Source organism: Ahaetulla prasina, chromosome 11 (assembly GCF_028640845.1).
Source record: "Ahaetulla prasina isolate Xishuangbanna chromosome 11, ASM2864084v1, whole genome shotgun sequence".
Classification (NCBI taxonomy): domain Eukaryota; kingdom Metazoa; phylum Chordata; class Lepidosauria; order Squamata; family Colubridae; genus Ahaetulla; species Ahaetulla prasina.
In genome coordinates this window covers 6,482,696-6,501,800 of record NC_080549.1, presented here as the reverse complement: position 1 = coordinate 6,501,800, position 19,105 = coordinate 6,482,696, and the positions used below count along the sequence as shown (strand labels likewise).

The following is a 19,105-nucleotide window of genomic DNA, read 5'->3' as shown; positions in this document are numbered from 1 at the left end:
AACCCGCCAGCGGGAGGCGTGGCCAAAAGTGACGCTTACGCTCCTGTCTCTTCTCCGCCCAACCCGCCAGCGGGAGGCGTGGCCAAAAGTGACGTTAACGCTTCTCTCTCTCCCCCTGGCCAACCCGCTAGCGGGAGGCGTGGCCAAAAGTGACGCTCCCCTGCTCCGCCTTCCGGGAGGAGGCGTGTCCGAGAGGAGAGGGCGGTTCCGCCATAGAGAGCGAGGGGAGAGAGCGGAAGTAGATCCGGATTTCTCTTGCTGGCAGGGAGGTGAGTTGGTGGCGTTGTGGTTCGACTCCGGATTTGGGGAGGGGGGAGTGGTGGTGGTTGGGGGGAGGGGGGGCTTCTGCACCTCCTTCCCTCCCTCCACTTTTCCCCAGCCCTGCTAGTCTAGGCAGCCCCGTCTCCCCTGAGCTTCCCCCCACCCACCTTCGCCACCTCTGGGGTTCAGATAGACTGCCCTGGCACCTGGAGGCTCTACTTCGATTTCCTAAACCACCACCCCCCCACAGGCTTTTTGGGAGTCCCTTCTGTGGTTCTCCACACAGTGGGAGGAAAAAGCTAAGGCTGGATACCCCCGAAAGAATATTCTGAGCTCAGCCTCCAGTGCTTCTATCCCCTTTTGGCAGCTTGGGAAGTTAATTTATTTAATTGGGTTCATTCAAAAAAGGAACAATAATTTGGTTGTGGGGGGGGAAAACGCTATTTCAGTTTGCAGTCCTCGGCTTACGGCCGTTCCGTTTTTAATTTTATTTTTTAGAACAAGTTTTTATTGATTTTTTTAGTCCCACGCGCACACGCGCACGTGATTTACGAACAAAGTATTTGGCCGTATCACATCTTATACAATTCAATACATTCAAATATATTTTACTTAGTTACAGTTTTTGCCAAAATATTCTTTTTTCGTAAGTTTTTATTCGTTTCCAAATATTTCCTTGCTCATTTTATTAAGTCGCATCTTCTTTTGCCCTCGAGTTCTAATTTCTCCATTTTTATTTGTGTTCATTCTCTTTCATCCATTTCGTGGCCGTTCAAAGTGAGAGCGGGGGGGGCGGGGGAAGGGATTTACGACCGTTTTTCACACTTAACGACCATTGCCCCGTGATCGTGTGATCCAACCGTCAAGACGCTGGACAACTGGTTCATACTTAACGACCGCTGTTGTTCTCCGGGGAGTCATGTGATCCCCTTTTGCGATCTTTCGACAAGCAGAGTCCACAGGGAAGCCCGATTCGCTTAACGTCCGAGTTACTAGCTTAACGACTGCAGGGGTTCGCTTAGCAACGGCGGCAAGAAAGGTCGTAAAACGGGGCAAAGCTTACTTAACAAGTGTCTCACCTAACAGAAATTTGGGACTCGATTGTCGTAAGCCGAGAATTACCTGTATTCCTTAAATTAGGGACATAATGGGAGATAATAGATTCCCCCCAAAAAAATAAAAAAAAATTCCCAGGCCTTTAAATCAAAGACTGTTTTTATATAGAGAAAAGCTTTATAAAAGAGCTTATAAAAGACCTCTTTTCCTGCTACGAATACAAAAAAAACCACATTTTTTTTCAACTTTAGCAGCTTTTAAGATGTTAATTAATTAATTAATTAAGTTAATTAAGATTTAAAACTTCAATTCCCAGAATTCTCCATCTAGCATTGCTGGCTAGGGAATTCTGGGAATTGAAGTTCAGGCTTCTTTGATCTTGCCTACATTGACCAATAGTACCCTATTAGTTCATAGCAGTTTAAATTGCCTTCTGGCTGATCCGTGGCAGGTGTACTTTCTGAAACAAGCCTAATTTTCAGGGCTTTGGTCAAATAAGCCACTATTAAAACCATGATTTTTTTTATTTATTTATTTTTTGCAAAGAGGCTGCTTGTTTAAAACTGAGCTAACCGCCGTTTGCTCTTTTTAGACTATATTAACAAGCTTGGCTTACTGGAAACAGAAATGATTTCATATTTCTTGTAGGTGTATGAGAGATGGGGGATAAAAAAAAGCATATTGAAAGAGTTGTTCTCCTAAGCTCTCTTTAAAAATCATTTTTCTCCACCGGAATTCTGCTTTGAAAATGACATATTTTCTCCTAGACGCCCTCGTTCTATACTTCATTGTTTCGTTCACATAATGCTTTAAGATTCATGTTTGCTTTTGGCCGAGTTTCTTTTACGATTACAATCAGTGTGGTTTACACACCCAGTGCATTTCAGTTTAATCAAAGAAATATTTACCTCATCCAATTTTGCCTGGGAGTAATGCAAATCCTTCCCTTGTTGTCTCTGCCATATAATTGCAATCCATAACTAAGAAATCCACAATGGCTGTTATTTGCAGAGTCCGCTTTACCCGGAACGGTGTTAACCGAACCATGATTTATGAAATTAATTCAAAATTTTAGACCTGGGTTTACAAAATTGTAGCTTAGTATGCGGTGTGAACCCAGATCATTGCTTGTGAAGTTCAGAAATTATACAGGTAGTCCTTCATTTAACAACAGTTTGTTTAGTAACCGAGGTTATAATTTTAGGCCTGAAATTTACAAAATGGTAGCTTAGTGTGCGGTGTGAACCCAGATCATTGCTTGTGGCATTCAGAAATTATACAGGTAGTCCTTACAACAGTTCATTTAGTGACGGTTCGAAGACGGCATTGAAAAAAAGTGACTTTTTGATTATTTTGCAGTTACGACTGTGGCGGCATCCCCCATCAAAATTCAGACACTTGGCAACTGATTCATATTTATGACGGTCACAACGTCCCAGGGGGGTCAGGCCATCACCATTTGCGACCTTCTGACAAAACGAAGTCAAGGTCCACTTTAAACGACGGTGTTAGTAATTTAGCGACTGTGGCAAGAAAGATCGTAAAATGGAGCATAATTAGCTTTGTCTCGCTTGGCGACAAAAAAATTGAGCTCACTTGTGGTCCGAAGTTGAGGACGACTTGTAGCTTTTAGATTCTCAGTTCATCCACGTCTTGGTGGTCCCAAAGGTGTTTGTTTTTCCAAGAGGAAACCCGACTTTGGTTTTTTTCTTTGAAGACGTTTCGCTTCTCATCCAAGAAGCTTCTTCAGCTCCGGCTGGATGGTGGGGGAATGGAAGGATTTATGCTCCTTGCAGACCGCAGGTTCATTGGCCACTTGGAGGTTTATCTGTGTCACCTGAGTAGTGCAAATGGGTATGGGGTGGGCTCAACAACTTTCGAAAAGGATGCGAATGACCAACCTGTCTACAAGGAGTATAAACCCTTCCATTCCCCACCAGTCAGAGCTGAAGAAGCTTCTTGGATGAGAAGGGAAACGTCTTAAGGAAAAACCCAAGAAACTCCAGTTGACTCTTGGGGGAAAAAACCCGCCTTTGAGATGCCCTCGGATGCGCAACCTGTTGAACTTTCATTCAATAACCCTGTATTTTTATTTTCCCCGCTCCGTATAATATCTAGAAATCATGTTTCCCGAAAGCGGCTCCTTCGTCAAGGGCATGTTGCTTGGAGGAATTTGCTGTGTCTTGGTGACCCTTCTTGGACACATTAAAACGGGCCACACTACCAAATCTCATGAGCACCGACACCTCCAAGCGCCCAGGAAAGAGGACATTCTCAACCTCTCCGAAGAGAAACGCCTGGAGCTGACTCGGAGCCTCCGCGTCTACTGCATCATCCTGGTCAAACCGAAAGATCTGGGACATTGGGCCGCAGTGAAGGAAACCTGGAGCAAACATTGCGACAAAGCCGAGTTCTACAGCTCCGAGAACGTCAAAGTCTTCGACTCGGTCGTGCTGAACACGGACGACATGTGGACGATGATGCGCCAAGCCTACAAATACGCCTACGAGAATTACCGCGACGGCTACAACTGGTTCTTCCTCGCCTACCCCACCACCTTCGCCATCGTGGAAAACCTCAAGTACTTCTTGTTGAAGCAAGACCCCGGCCAGCCGTTCTACACGGGCCAGACCGAATCCTCGGGAGATCTACAGTACGTGAACGGCGCGGGCGGGATCGTCTTGAGCGTGGAATCCTTACGGCGACTCTACCGGGTTTTCCAAGATCCGGATAAGTGTCCTGAACACGGAGGCGTGATTTGGAAACTTTCCGAAGATAAACAGTTGGCCTTGTGCTTGAAGTATGGCGGGGTGCACGCCGAAAACGCCGAAGATTCGGAGAAAAAGGACATCTTCAACACCAAGTCGGTGGGTGCCCTCATTAAGGAGGCTATGGCCAACCACCCGCAGGAGGTGGTGGAAGGCTGCTGCTCGGATATGGCCATCACGTTCAGTGGCCTGTCGCCGAACCACATGCACGTCATGATGTACGGGGTCTACAGGCTCCGAGCGTACGGCCACACTTTCAACGATGCCTTAACTTTCCTCCCTCCGCCAGACTCCGATAACGACTGAGAAAGCAGCCCGCACACACACACATGTCGTCATAACGTGTGTGTGTGTCCCTCAGCAAGCAGCATGTATTGAGGGCGGCTCCAAATTTGAATTTTATTAGCGATTGGTGTTAGCTCTCTCCCCCCCTCTCTTTTTTTTTTTTTTTTTTTTTGCACAATCTGGTTTTGTAATCTTTGCAAAAGGGGAGGGGGAGGTCCCCTTTTTTAAACCGACAGGCCCCTTTTTATACACCTGTGAATGTCACTTGGAGGGGGAGGGGGGGAGAAAAAAAAAACTTCCGAATATTTCTCTTGTTGACAATTGCTTAGCGGGTATGTAAATATTTAAAATCAAGATGAATCTACTGTAAATTAAATCTATTTTTGCAACGGGGGGGCATCCTGCGTCGTCTTTAGCGCAGCACTGGACGCCGATGGCCCCCAAACCGGAGAAAAAAGAGCAGAGACAACTCCTCTGCTTCCCTTCTCAGTTTTACGATTGCTAAAACCGCCTTTCACGGTCTTAAAAAATCGGCCGCAATGTGTTTATTTGACAAAGCGAACGGGGGACGTCAGCATTCACTTGATTTATTTCGCATTAGCCACAGAACAAAATAAAATTGTACATTCAGGTGCACATTTAAAAACAGAATTACAGAGTAGTCCACGCTGGCTGGCAAGCAAGTCGCGTACTTCCAGCCGATTTCACTTGTAGGTCTTCATATGCCAAAGGCCGTCATTTAAATAGTGAATATTTTCAATGCCGATCCCTTTGTTGACTTTCTCTCTGGGGAAGGGAAGAGGCGGAAAAGACAAGGGAAGATCAGTTTTCCCGCTCTGGATAAAATGCAAAATGGGCATATTGCGCTGCTCCCTAATAGGTACCATATTTTTTGGAGTATAAGACGCACCTTAGTTTTCGGGGAGGAAAATAAGAAAAAAGCTGATTGGCAGGTGGATTGGCCTCCCGGAATACCCCCAATCAGCTGTTCCCAGAGGTGAATTTTAGCAACAGGTTCCTTGGTTGTGAGCTCTGTGCCTTGCTTTCTTTTTTGCTTTTCTTTCTGCCTCTGAAACACTGTTTCAGAAAAAACTTATTTCTGCCTCTGAAAGCCTCCGAAACAGCTTCAGAAAAAAAGCCTCTGAAGCTCTGTTTGGGGGCTTCTTTTCTGATGCTTTTTTCAGCCTCTGAAACCTCCGTTGGAGAAGCTGGTCAGAGCTACATTCGAGTTTAAGACGCACCCAGATTTTCAACCTCTTTTTTGGGGGGGGGGAAGGTGCGTCTTATACTCTGAAAAATACGATAGTCCTGGATTTAAATTCGTTTAGTGACCGAAGTCACAACGGCACTGAAAAATGTGACTCGTGACCATTTTTCACACAACCATTGTAGCATCTCCACAATCAACATGATTTACCTTCGGATGTTATACAACTGACTCACAGTTATGACGGGTGCGGTGCCCCAGGGTCATGTGATCCCCTTTTTGCGACCTCCTGACAAACAAAGTCAAGGGGGAAGCCAAGATTCACTTAACAACCGTGTTGCTAACCTAACAGCTGCTGTTATTCACTTAACAAATGTGACAAGAACAGTTGTACAAGGGGACAAAGCTCACTTCACAACAGTCTCACCTTTCTCACTTAACAACATAAATTTGGGGCTCGGTTGTGGCCATACGTTGAGGACTACTAGTCTTTATAACCAAGCAGTTGAATGACTGCTTTTGTGCCTTTTTTTCATTACATTAACCAGCCTTTTGTAACTTGAAGTTACAAAAATCCTGAGCATTTTTTCAGCCTTTTTAAAAATATATGCAAATACTGCAGAGAAGGGGGGGGAAGGAAGAGGGAAAGTTTAATAATGGCCTCCAGTCAAGTCTTATCTCTTGCCCTTTTAAAAGCTCACGTGGGCAGGAGAAAGGATCCAAAGGCTTCATGACTACACATCTGTCACCAACTTCAGGAAATTATGGGATGTCCCGAAGGTGCTTTTTTTCAAGAGGCAACTGGACTTTCTGGTGTTTTTTTTTCCTTTGAAGACGTTTTGCTTCTCATCCAAGAAGCTTCTTCAGCGTCTCTCAGAAGCTTCTTCAATTTTTTTTCTTCAAAGGAAAAAAAAACTAGAAAGTCCAGTTGCCTCTTGAAAAAGCACCTTTGGGACAACCATGACCTAGATCAGTGGTCTCCAAACTTGGCAACTTTAAGACTTGTGGACTTCAACTCCCTGTTGAATTCTGGGAGTTAAACTCCACAGGTTTTTCCTAAAGTTGCCAAGGTTGGAGAGCCCTGATCTAGGTTCAGCTGTTTTTTCAGCCCCATTCTTTAAAAAATTCCTTCTCAAAACTATACTCCAAGGACTATACTTCAATTTTGGGAGTTGAAGTCCACAAGTCTTAAAGTTGCCATGTTTGGAGACCCCCCTGTCCTAGATGATGGGAGAATTTCCATAGACCAGGGGTCTGCAACCTTAAAACACTCAAAAGAGCCATCTGGACACAATTTCCCAAAGAAAAGAAAACTCACGGAGCCACAAAACCTTTCCCGTGCCTGACTATTTCTTGAGTGGCCGCAAAACTAGCATATGTAGTTCAATTAAACATTCTGACACTTTTCTTGGATTTATCCATGATTGGCCCACCAGGGGTTGAGAAGCTCAATAAATCACGTGCCGGCAGGTGTTTCGCGTTGTCAGTTGTGATGCATATTTTGAGTGACAGGGAGCCGCAGCAGAAGAGTGAAAGAGCCACATGCGGCTCCAGAGCTGCAGGTTGCTGACCCCTGCCATAGACATTTAGTGATTACTCATTTGTTCAGTCTATTGTATATAGCAGGGTTGAATCCTGCATATACACAAGTGGCATATAAAGTAGTCAGTCCAGGAAGCAATTCTTTATAAATTACAGAGGAATTACTTTGAGCTTAGATAGGTTTATGCCATTAAGGCATTAATGGAATAAATTTTGCTGTGTGACCCTGCACAGGTTTACGCAGAAAGAAGGTGTTTGAACAGAAATATCTCCATGTGGGCTTTTAAGTCTAAGTTCATTCATCAGTTGAAATTGTAGTTCAACATTCACTCAGTTATAACATGGTCCTAGAAGTCCCAAAAACACTTTTTTTCTGGACTTTCTGGTTTTTCTTTGAAGACATTTCGCTTCTCACCCAAGAAGCTTCTTCAGCTCTTGAGAGCAGAAGCTTCTGAGAGAAGCTGAAGAAGCTTCTTGGAGGAGAAGCAAAACCTCTTCAAAGGAAAAATCCAGAAAGTCCTGTTGCCTCTTTTAAGAAGTATCTTTGGGACAACCATGACCTGGATGGCTGAGACGTGTTGGGAGGATAAAATAGTGAAAGGAAACGGCTGTTTCCTTATGTTCTTAAGAAGGAAGCTGGAATAAAAATAGTTTTAATACGGCCACTCCTTATAGCAATGAAAGTTTTTGGACTGCAGGCCAACCTCGACGGAGAGACCCTTGTTACCTATTCGAAGCGTTTGGAAAATATGCTGTCTGCAAAAACTGGCAGGCTCGGTTTAGAAGCCTTGCAAGGCTAACCGCCATGGGGAGCCAAGTTAAAGAAAGAGAACGGTTTTCTTTTCAAAATGTTAAGACTCACATATCGTCTGCTGCCATCTTCATGACCCCAACACATAGTGCATGTTGCTTTCCTTCCGCCATTATTGCCTGTTAAAAGTCTGCTAAGGAAAATATCTTCTTTGCAGTCATTTAAAACCGTTATAACATCAGTAAGTGAAACTACTGAAGGAGCCGTCTTAAAAATTAAAATTGCTGGCAGGCTAAGCAAACCATGCTTGTATTTTTATAAGAGCCATGGTGGAGCAATGGTTAGAATCAGTATTGAATGAAGGCTAACTCTGCTCACGCTGCCAGCAGTTCGATTCCTTGGATCCTGACCAGCTCAAGGTGGATTCAGCCTTCCATTCTTCCGAGGTCATTAATGGAGGACCCAGATTGTTGGCTGCAATAGGCTGACTCTGTAAACTAAGATCAGAGGTCCCCAACCTTTCGGACCTCAGGGACCACTAAATTCAGAATTTTAAATCCCACGGACCACTAATATGATCTGCCTCGTGATCGGCTGGGTGGGCGTGGCTAGGTGTCATGTGACTGGGTGGGTGTGGCCAACTCGTCACTCGCGTCGAGAGGCGTCTCACCGGCCTCTACTCACCCCTCGCCTCTCAGCCACTCCTTGCCTGCCTGCCCGGGCTCTTTAGGGCCCCAACAGGAAGCTAAGCTGGAGCTAAGCAGCCACCACGAGAAAAGTTGGCAAAACAGCTGGCTCAGTTCAAATTGGATCTGGCCAGGAAGGAGGCTCAGCAGCAGAAGCACCTCACTGAGGACTAGGAGCATAGGCTTTCCAAGCAGAGGGAAGACCTGCAGGAGTGCAAGGCCAGGTACCGGCAGGCTCAGCGGGCTGAGATGGTCAGGCAGTTCCAGGCCATGAGGCAGTCCCACTGGAACAAGGCCTTCCAGCTCTTCGCTACCAGCGGGCCTTCCCTCCAGCCTTCGCCCAAAGCCCCACACCAGGAGGCTAAAGCAGACCCCGTCGGAATTTCTGCCCCCCCTCCGACACTCACAAAAAGACCCCGAAGGGGGAGACTCTCTGCAGCAACACAAACGTTCCTTGCACATATCCAGCCCAGGGGCCGTAGTTTGAGGACCCCTGATTTAGTGCAATATAAAAAATGCAAATAATTTCTCTGCAGACCACCAAAATTTTCTTGCGGACCACCGGTGGTCCACGGACCACCAGTTGCTGACCGCTGGCTTAGAGCAGGGGTGACAAACTCCAGGCCCGCAGGCCAGATCCGGCCCACAATGTGGTCGGATTTGGCCCGTGGGGCCATCCTGGTCTACCCAGTGCGAAGAGGAAAGATCAAGCCAACATAGCTTCGGCTCAGTCTACCCAGGGGCATCAAGCGGGCCACACCCACCCAGTTGGCCATGCCCGGCCAGCCCACTGAGGTCAACCACAGCCCTGATGTGGCCCACAATGAAATTGAGTTTGACATTCCTGGCCTTCCAACCCCGGCACCACCATGGTTCTAGGTGTTAAGTCTTGGTGGTGAGGTCTTGAATTAAGTCATGGTGGTCTGTGGTCATCGTCCACAGCCACAAAAGGTATTTAAAGGGGGTCCGTGGTGAGGAAAAGGTTGGGAACCACCATTCTACCACATTCTGAGAAACTGAATTCTGCGACCCGTAGACAGCGCCTATCCAAGGATACCACAATCGTATCAGCAGCAGCAGGATAAAGTTTAGCTCCTGGAGACGTCAGGCCAGGGCACATGATATTTGCTCCGCTAAGTACAAATTTAATGGCTCCTTTGTCGACTTGTTGATGTGGTAGAATGAAGGGATCTACAGAGTGGGGAAAAAAGGTTAACGGGGGAAGATAAAACAGCAACGGGGTTGAATAGTGTATCAAGACATCCAAAACACTGTTCGTTTAGCTGAGACCAGCAGGCAAAGCCTTTCCAGAGATATGAGGTGGAAAACAAAAGTTATATTCCCGACATGCTTTTCTCTCCAATTTTTCTCATAGGTGAATGGTGCTCTGATTATGATGGATGGATGGATGGATGGATGGATGGATGGATGGATGGATGGATAGAAAGAAATAAAGATAGGAAGATAGAAAGAACGAACATACAGACAATGATAGTGATGATAGGTGATGATAGATGATAGACAATGAAAGATGATAGATAGATAGATAGATAGATAGATAGATAGATAGATAGATAGATAGATAGATAAGATAATGATAGATGATGATAGATAGATATAGTGTATGTGCCAAATGCAAGGAATGAACTGCTTGCGACAGAATAAAAGAGCCCCCCCCAAAAAAGCAAACAGGAAGAATAAACCAGCAACACCCAAACAAAAAGTCACTGGGTGAATCCTGCTCAGAAAGCTTTGTACATACATAAGGTAAAGGTAAAGGTTCCCCTCGCACGTAAGTGCTAGTCGTTCCTGACTCTAGGGGGCGGTGCTCATCTCCGTTTCAAAGCTGAAGAGCCAGCGCTGTCCGAAGACGTCTCCGTGGTCATGTGGCCGGCATGACTCAACGCCAAAAGCGTATGGAACGCTGTTCCCTTCCCACCAAAGGTGGTCCCTATTTTTCTACTAGAATTTTTTACGTGCTTTCGAACTGCTAGGTTGGCAGAAGCTGGGACAAGTCACGGGAGCTCACCCCGTTACGCGGCACGAGGGATTCGAACCGCTGAACTGCTGACCTTTCAATCAACAAGGTCAGTGTCTTGGCCACTGAGCCACCGCATCCCTACTGCAAATGTATTATACACATTCTATACTACAGGGGCTATCCAGTTCTGTTTTCCTGTTTTTCAATGCCTGTGAATTTCTCTTCAGTATACCAATTTAAAACATGTATGCTTGGTCTCAAAAGCTGCCAATCCTTTGATTTCTCTCCAATCCATAACCCTTTTTCCCTCCAAAATACTTACATTTATGTAGTAACCTCAGCGTGGGATAAAAGGGCCCTTCCCTTTGCCTGAAGAACAGCAGTTCACCATTTACTGTAAGAATTTCTATATGTTCATGACTGAAACGAACAAAATTAACACTTTTTTTTAAAGAAAGCGAAGTATTTCTTTTTTATATATATAAATTTTATTCATAAACATTTTTTAATACAATGTATTGTCAGGGTATACTATTCACAGGGGGGGAAAAAGGCCAAACAGAAAACAGTAATAAATATTAACACACAAACTACCATATTTTTCAGAGTATAAGACGCACATCCCCCCCCCAAAGAGGGCGAAAATTTGGGTGCGTCTTATACATTGAATGTAGCCCCCCCGCACCTGCCGGCCCCCACTCTTTGGTCTCTGCCTCCTTGCAGCAAACAGCCTATTTCAGTTTCAGCTTCAGCATAGCCTGATCAGCACAAGCAGCTGATTGGCAGTTGGATCACCCTCCCGACCATCAGCTGTTTCAGGCTGCAGGGATTGCCATTGCCAATTGCCGCCTCTGCGCACCCCATTTTCCGCCTCCGCATCCCATTTTCGGCCTCTGCTTCGGCCTCCGCGCCCCATCCCTGCCGCCCAGAAAATGGGGCAGCAAATGGGACGGGCGGAGACGGACAATAGGCTATGGCAAACCCTGCAGCCTGAAACAGTTGATGTCAGAAGGCCGATCCAACCGACAAGCAGCTGCTTGTGCTAATCAGGCTGTACTGAAACTGAAACAGGCTGTTTGCTGTTTGCTGCAAGGAGGCAAATTGCTGAGAGGCAGATTTTTTTTTTCTTGTTTTCCTCCTCAAAAAAGGTAGATACATCTTATAGTCTGGAGCGTCTTATACTCCGAAAAATGCGGTAATAATAATAATAATAAAATAATAATAATAAAATAATAATAATAATAATAGTACAACACATGTACTGAGAATAATAGTAATAATATAATCAAATAATTTTAACTAAATTTCTTTTTATATTGGCTTATTTACATTTTTGTTAATTATGATGATTGTAGTTCTAAATCTTCTCTATTGTTAATGCAGACATTCGTAGTCTTTCTTCCTCTAATTTCTACCTCTTGTCTCTAACCACTCATAAAATCTACTCCATATCAAATAATATTCTGTGTCTTCTTTATCTTTTATTTAAGGAAGGTGAGTATTTCTAATAACCGTTTAGATATAATCACAAAAAGAAAAGTTTACATTTTTCAAATGGGGCACCGGATAATCTGTAAGCCCCCCCAGAGTCGCCTTGTAAGTGGAATGGGCAGAATAAAAAAATGAATAAATAAAATAAGGAACAAAATAACTCTGCACAGTTAATGTTTCCATTCAACACGGATATCCTGGTAGCCTCCAATTCAGAAAATATCATGAAAATATTCCAGCATTTGTCTTTACTTTGACCAGTGGAATTTTAATCTAGCAACCTATTTCTCGCGTCTAAAAATTAACAATACAGAAAAACCAGCTTGAGGAAGCAGAAGGAAAGAATGAACTTACCATCGTACTATCTTAACGGGGTCTTTCTTTGGCATAATTTGGTTTAGCCATGGTTCAATACCCGGGAATTGATCTATCAGTTGGTTCTTAATGCCTTTAATCACCGATGTTTTCAACTGGATGCAGTTTGATACATTCTCTTTTTCATCAAATCTGACCAACAAATAAAATAACGTTATGAACAACCTCTGGTCCTTTCGTCTTCATCCATTGACAATGCGGTCATGGATCTATTTCTTTGCCAACAAAATTGCATTCACTAATCCAGATGAACAAGCAACACAAATTTGAAAGCGTAAAAAAAAAGAAACCAAAAAAAACCACGCAGAAGTTCTATTTTTGTCACATTTTACTTCTGTTCAGAATTCCTTCTCAAAGACAGTACTTATTAATACTAAGGTGTATTATTAATATTGATAATAACAGTCCATCTGCATCGTTTTAAATGTTTTATCTTGTTTTTAATTGATTGTAATTGCCTAGAATCCCCTCTAGACGAGAGGCACAGCACTTTTACAAATAAATATATTAAAATAAGGTATGCTGGAACTCGCCAAGATTAAGTTAAAGGTAAAGGTTCCCCTCGCACATATGTGCTAGTCCTTCCTGACTCTAGGGGGCCATGCTCATCTCCGTTTCAAAGCCGAAGAGCCAGTGCTGTCCGAAGACATCTCCATGGTTATATGGCCGGCATGACTCAATGCCAAAGGCGCACGGAACGCTGTTCCCTTTCCACCAAAGGTTTTTCTACTTGCATTTTTTACATGCTTTCGAACTGCTAGGTTGGCAGAAGCAGGGACAAGGAACGGCAGCTCACCCCGTTACGCGGCACGAGGGATTCGAACAGCCGACCTTTCAATCGACAAGCTCGACGTCTTAGCCACTGAGCCACTTACCTCGCCAAGATTAGTACCACTATAATCCCCACCATCTCCAAACCAGTCATGTGAACCCAACCTATCTGGGAAGACAAACTAGCAATACAGGCAATTACTGCAGGTTCAAGCCCGGCCCAAGGTTGACTCAGCCTTCCATCCTTTATAAGGTAGGTAAAATGAGGACCCAGATTGTTGGGGGGCAATAAGTTGACTTTGTAAATATACAAATAGAATGAGACTATTGCCTTACACACTGTAAGCCGCCCTGAGTCTTCGGAGAAGGGCGGGATATAAATGTAAATAAATTTTTTTAAAAAACTGAAGAGGGGATAGCCTGTATTACAGTCAACTCCCTAGAAGAATGGGAGGGGGGGTGGTCAGAAGTTCTGGCAATGAAAGGGGTAAAGAGTTTATTTTTGTATGGATGTGGGATTTCCCCACCCCCACCCGCCCCCTCCGTTCAACCAGCTTTTAGGAACCTGCACCAGCCAGGCAGTTGGGTGATGTAAAAATTTAATATAGCAATAAAGCAATACTTGAAGAGCTGTCACAGAAAATGACTCTCAGATTCATACTGAGATACAGTATCAATACAATCGGAATAGAAGTAGGATCACAAGGCTGGAAGGGACCTAAAGAGGTCCTCTAGTCCCGTCCCCTTGCTCCCCAAGCCAGGAGTCCTTATACCATCCGAGACAAATGGTTTGTCCGATCCCTTCTTAAAAACCTCCACTGATGACCTCCCAGGGCCCCTTCCAGCCTTGTGATCCTATTTCCGAGGGCCCTGAGGTCGAACCCCAACTTCTGGATCTGAGAGTCAGGTTGCCATTTGAGGGGACGGGGGACGGGGGGGCTATTTGGGGGCTGGACTAGACGACCTCTCAGGCCCCTTCCAGCCTTGTGATCCTATTTCCGATGCCCTGAGGTTGAACCCCAACTTCTGGATCTGAGAGTCAGGGTGCCATTTGAGGGGGGGGGGGAGGGGGGGGCTATTTGGGGGCTGGACTAGACGACCTCCCAGGGCCCCTTCCAGCCTTGTGATCCTATTTCCGACGGCCCTGATGCTGGAACCCCAACTTCTGGATCTGAGAGTCAGGGTGCCATTTGAGGGGAGGGGGGGCAGGATATTTGGGGGCTGGACTAGACGACCTCCCAGGGTCCCTTCCCCACCCGGAGATGACCTTTGTTCTCGCAAATCGGGCAAGAGATTTTCGGCTGGATTTGGCATTTCTTCCCCCCCACCCCTCATCCCTCATCCCGACAGTTTTATTTCACGAAGCCACATAAGGGGAGGGGGGGAATGGCGGGGGGGGGTGTTGGGGCCTACCCCTCCCCTCCCAGCCAGGCGGGGGCCTCGATGATGGGAGTTGTAGTCCCTCCCGTCTCTCTCTCTCCCCCCCTCCCCCCCACTCACTTCTTGAACATCCTGGGGCGACGGGGCGCCGCTCCTCGCGAGGCCGGGCGGAGCGAGGGCTGGGGCGGGGGGGGAGATGGGAGGACTGGCAACCCCCGGGGGCTCCCGCGTCGTCCCTCCTCGCACGCTCACGCAAGGCCTCTCCGGCCCTTCCTTCTCGTCTGCCCGCCTCGCCGGAAAGCGAGGAAACCGCGCGGGAGGCGGGGGAGGAGGAGGAGGGACGGCGCGCTTGACGGCCGCCGCCGTCGCAAAAGGCGCTGGCGCCCGAGCGGAAAAAAAAAAAAAAAAGGCAGCGCCCCGGATTCCCTCCCTCCCTCCCGACACGACACGACAGAGGGTGGGAGGGAGCGAAGGAGGGAGATCCCCGGGGGGTGGGCCTTAAAACTACCGTTCCCGGCAGGCTGCGCGCGCCGCGGAGGGGGACGTTGAACCCCAGCGGCCGTTACTATGGAGACGCATCCGAGTCGGGCCCAGCCGGCCAGGCTCTGATTTTTAAAGGGGCCGCTGCGGCAGGATTGCTCGAGGGAGGGAGGGAGGGAGGGAGGTATTTAGATAGGTAGGTAGATATTTAGATATAGATAGAAAGATACATAGAAAGAGATAGATAGATAGATATTGATAGATAAGTAGATATTTAGATAGAAAGATAGGTAGGTAGGTATTTAGGTAGGTAGGTAGATATTTAGATATAGATAGATAGATAGATAGATAGATAGATAGATAGATAGATAGATAGATAGATAGATAGATAGATAGATAGATAGATAGATAGATAGATAGATAGATAGATAAGTAGGTAGATATTAAGAAAGAAAGAAAAAGAAAAAGAAAGAAAAAGAAGAAAGATATTTAGATAGGTAGGTAGATATTTAGATAGGTAGGTAGGTAGGTATTTATTTATTATTTATTTATTTATTTATTTAATCAAATTTTTATACCGCCCTATCTCCCGAAGGACTCAGGGCGGTTTACAGGCCGATAAAATACAAATATCATACAAGGTAAAAAACTAATTAAAAAACTTATTTAAATAGGCCATAGTTTAAAATTACAGTTAAAATAATAAAACCCCATTTCTTAAAAATAATTAACCCCAGTTAAAATTAAGTAAAAACTTTTAATCCAGTCCCGCTTGGATAAATAAATGCGTTTTCAGCTCACGGCGAAAAGTCCGAAGATCAGGCAATTGGCGTAAACCAGGGGGAAGTTCGTTCCAAAGCGTAGGAGCCCCCACAGAGAAGGCCCTTCCCCTGGGGGCCGCCAGCCGGCATTGTTTGGCGGACAGCACCCTGAGAAGACCCTCTCTGTGTGAGCGTACGGGTCAGTGGGAGGCATGAGGTAACAGCAGGCGGTCCCGTAAGTACCCGGGCCCTAAGCCATGGAGCGCTTTAAAGGTGGTAACCAAAATCTTAAAGCGCACCCGAAAGACCACAGGAAGCCAGTGCAGACTGCGTAGTAGTGGTGTTACATGGGAGCAACGAGTGGCTCCCGTTACTACTCGCGCAGCTGCATTCTGGACTAGCTGCAGCCTCCGGGTGCACTTCAAGGGCAGCCCCATGTAGAGAGCATTGCAATAATCCAAACGAGATGTGACCAGAGCGTGAGTGACCGTGCATAAGGCATCCCGGTTAAGGAAGGGGCGTAACTGGCGAACCAAGCGTACTTGGTAGAAAGCCCTCCTGGAGACGGCCGCCAGATGATCATCGAATGACAGCCGCCCATCCAGGAGGACACCCAAGTTGCGCACCCTTTCCATTGGGGCCAATAACTCGCCCCCAACAGTCAGCCGCGGTTGCAGCTGACTGTACCGGGGTGCCGGCATCCACAGCCACTCTAGATAGATAGATAGATAGATAGATAGATAGATAGATAGATAGATAGATAGATAGATAGATAGATAGATAGATAGATAGATAATGAGAGAGAGAGATGATATAGAGATAGGATAGGATAGAATAGGAATAGAATTCTTTATTGGCCAAGTGTGATTGGACACCCAAGGAATTTGTCTTAGGTGCATATGCTCTCAGTGTACATAAGGAGAATAAAATACATTCATCAAGAATAAAAAGATACAACACTTAGTGATAGTCAAGGTTACTAATAAGCTATCAAATCGTACTAGGAAACAAAAACAATATAAATTGAAAGATACAAGCAACAGGGTTATAGTCATAAGTGGGAAGAGATAGGTACTAGGAAGGATGAAAAGAATAGTAATACAGTCTTAGTAGTTAATTTGACAGTGTTTTAGGAATTAGTTGTTTAGCAGAGTGATAGCATTCAGGAAAAAACTGTTCTTGTGTCTAGTTGTTCTGATGTGCAGTGCTCTATAGAGTCGTTTTGAGGGTAGAAGTTGAAACAATTTGTGTCTAGGATGTGAAGAATCTAAATATTTCCACAGCCCTCTTTTTGATTCCTGCAGTATACAGATTCTCAATGGAAGGCATTGATATATATATTTAAGAAAATAAAATTAGAAATAAGGAAAACTGAAATCAAAATAATCTTTTAATATATGAAGAACATCAAATACACAGAGATTACATGACAAAGAAATTCATTCCAAGCTATTGGACCAGGGGTTAATATAATTAATAGACATGATAGGGTCCAAAGACAAAATGTAGTTTTTGATAGTACATATTCACTCTTCTTCAAAAATCGGATGAATCAGAATATAAACAACTAACAAAACTTCAGTACATAGAATAACTTGAAAAATGAACATTTTTTAATTTATATCCCCATTTCTGCTCTAGTGAACACACAGAACACCAAAAAAAAGCCAGATTAAACATTCACCTTATTAAAAAGATTAAAGAACAAAAAGTCTCCTACAATTTCTTGAAACTGATGTCACTACAGGAAAACTGTAACCATAATATTTTTTTTTATCTAAAACCCAATCAAGGAGTAGCCAAAAAGGCCACCCTTCAAGAACCCTAAAAATTAGGTCATTAATATTAAACTGCCCTTTAAAATAACAACCAGGAAGTACCCACAGGTGCATTTTAAGTGTGAATTTAAAACAAATCAGGAATTATTCTCCTCCATCTCGTTCATTTCTAACATCAAGAAGCCAATATTTTATTATTACTATCATTATTACTTATCTTTATTCATTAAACATGAAACTCGGTCAACTGAACATTCAAAAAGGCATCACAGATACCATTGACTGGTGTTAATGGTTGATATGGGTTGGTGCCAGCATCCTAGGTATCAACCAAGTACCTTCTTAAGATGTAAAGATGTAGTAATTACTATTATTATTATTACTATTCTTTTATTCATTACACATGAAACTCAGTCAACTGAACATTTAAAAATGTATCACAAATATCACTGACTGGCGCTGATGGCTGATACGGGTTGCTGCCAGCATCCTAGGTATCAAACCAAGTATCTTCATTATTATATTTATTACATTATATATATTTTATTATTACATTATATAATATATATACATACATGTGTGTGTGTGTGTCTGTGTGTTTTCGTAGGTTTTCACGGGTATAGGCCTGTAGGTCTTGGCATTTCGGGGAAAGACCCGAAAATGCCAAGACCTACATATACCTGGATGCTGGCAGCAACCCGTATCAACCATTAGCACTAGTCGGTGGTATTTGTGATGCATTTTTCAATGTTCCGTTGACTGATATATATAGATATAGATATAGATCAGGGGTCTCCAACCTTGGCAACTTTAAGCCTGGTGGACTTCAACTCCCAGAATCCCCCAGCCAATTCTGGGAGTTGAAGTCCACCAAGGCTTAAAGTTGCCAAGGTTGGAGACCCCTAATATAGATATATATATTTGCTCCCAGAAGCACGAAGCTGAAGCCTGAAGATGACGAATGAGACTTCGTCGAAACGTCGCCAAGACACTTCCAATTTTACGCGGGAGAAAACCCGAACAACCAAAGACCTACATACAAACACCCGCGAAAACCTCAGAAAACAAATATATATCTATATATATATGTATATATCGAGCAGTTTTGAGTTTCCACGAAGTATAAATGGGGAAGCAAGCATCCAGTTGCGGCAGCCTCTCGAGGCCCGTCCACGGACACCCTTCGGGGGCTGACCGACTCCCACCCACCCACCCCTTCCTCCTCGCTTCCGAAAGGCAGAGCCTGGGCCAAGGCAGAGGCGTCCTGGAAGGAAGGAAGGAAGGGAAGGAAGAAAGAGAAAGGAGAGCCTGGAGGCGGGAACCAAAGCCTTCCCCCTCCCTGTTTCCTCAGCCCCTTCCCGGCTGGGGAAGAAAAGGGCGACGGACCCGCCTCTCTCCCTCCTCGCCGCAAGGAAGGAAGGGGTAGCCGCTCTCCCACTCCGCTTCCGCTCTTCGTCACGTGGGAGGGCCCCCAGCTACGGAAGCCGACGAGGCTCAAACCCGAAGGGGGTTAGATTTCGCCCCCCTTCCTC

At 45.0% G+C, this 19,105-nt stretch overlaps 2 protein-coding genes across 2 annotated transcripts; one reads left to right on the top strand and one right to left on the bottom strand.

Annotated features, from left to right (window-relative positions):
- The first annotated feature begins 226 nt into the window (after positions 1-226).
- Positions 227-4,848, top strand: C1GALT1C1 (C1GALT1 specific chaperone 1). The gene is made up of 2 exons (XM_058197171.1): positions 227-269; positions 3,436-4,848. The coding sequence occupies exon 2, from the start codon at positions 3,441-3,443 to the stop codon at positions 4,389-4,391; it is 951 nt and encodes a 316-aa protein (XP_058053154.1). The 5' UTR covers positions 227-269; positions 3,436-3,440; the 3' UTR covers positions 4,392-4,848.
- A 93-nt stretch (positions 4,849-4,941) lies between these two features.
- MCTS1 (MCTS1 re-initiation and release factor) lies at positions 4,942-14,904 on the bottom strand. The gene is made up of 6 exons (XM_058197172.1): positions 14,675-14,904; positions 12,383-12,535; positions 10,860-10,957; positions 9,614-9,747; positions 7,982-8,049; positions 4,942-5,156 (listed from the first exon to the last, which is right to left on the bottom strand). The coding sequence occupies exons 1-6, from the start codon at positions 14,683-14,685 to the stop codon at positions 5,075-5,077; spliced, it is 546 nt and encodes a 181-aa protein (XP_058053155.1). The 5' UTR covers positions 14,686-14,904; the 3' UTR covers positions 4,942-5,074.
- Positions 14,905-19,105: the final 4,201 nt, after the last annotated feature.

Bases quoted from the DNA above. Each gene is read 5' to 3' on its own strand.
- C1GALT1C1 (XM_058197171.1), top strand. From the start codon at position 3,441: ATGTTTCCCGAAAGCGGCTCCTTCGTCAAGGGCATGTTGCTTGGAGGA.
- MCTS1 (XM_058197172.1), bottom strand. The intron at 9,748-10,859 runs GTAAGTATTTTG...CCCACTCTGTAG, and splicing joins GCTGAGGTTACTACATAAAT to ATCCCTTCATTCTACCACAT. The intron at 5,157-7,981 runs GTGAGTCTTAAC...TCCCTTCCCCAG, and splicing joins AAGATGGCAGCAGACGATAT to AGAGAAAGTCAACAAAGGGA.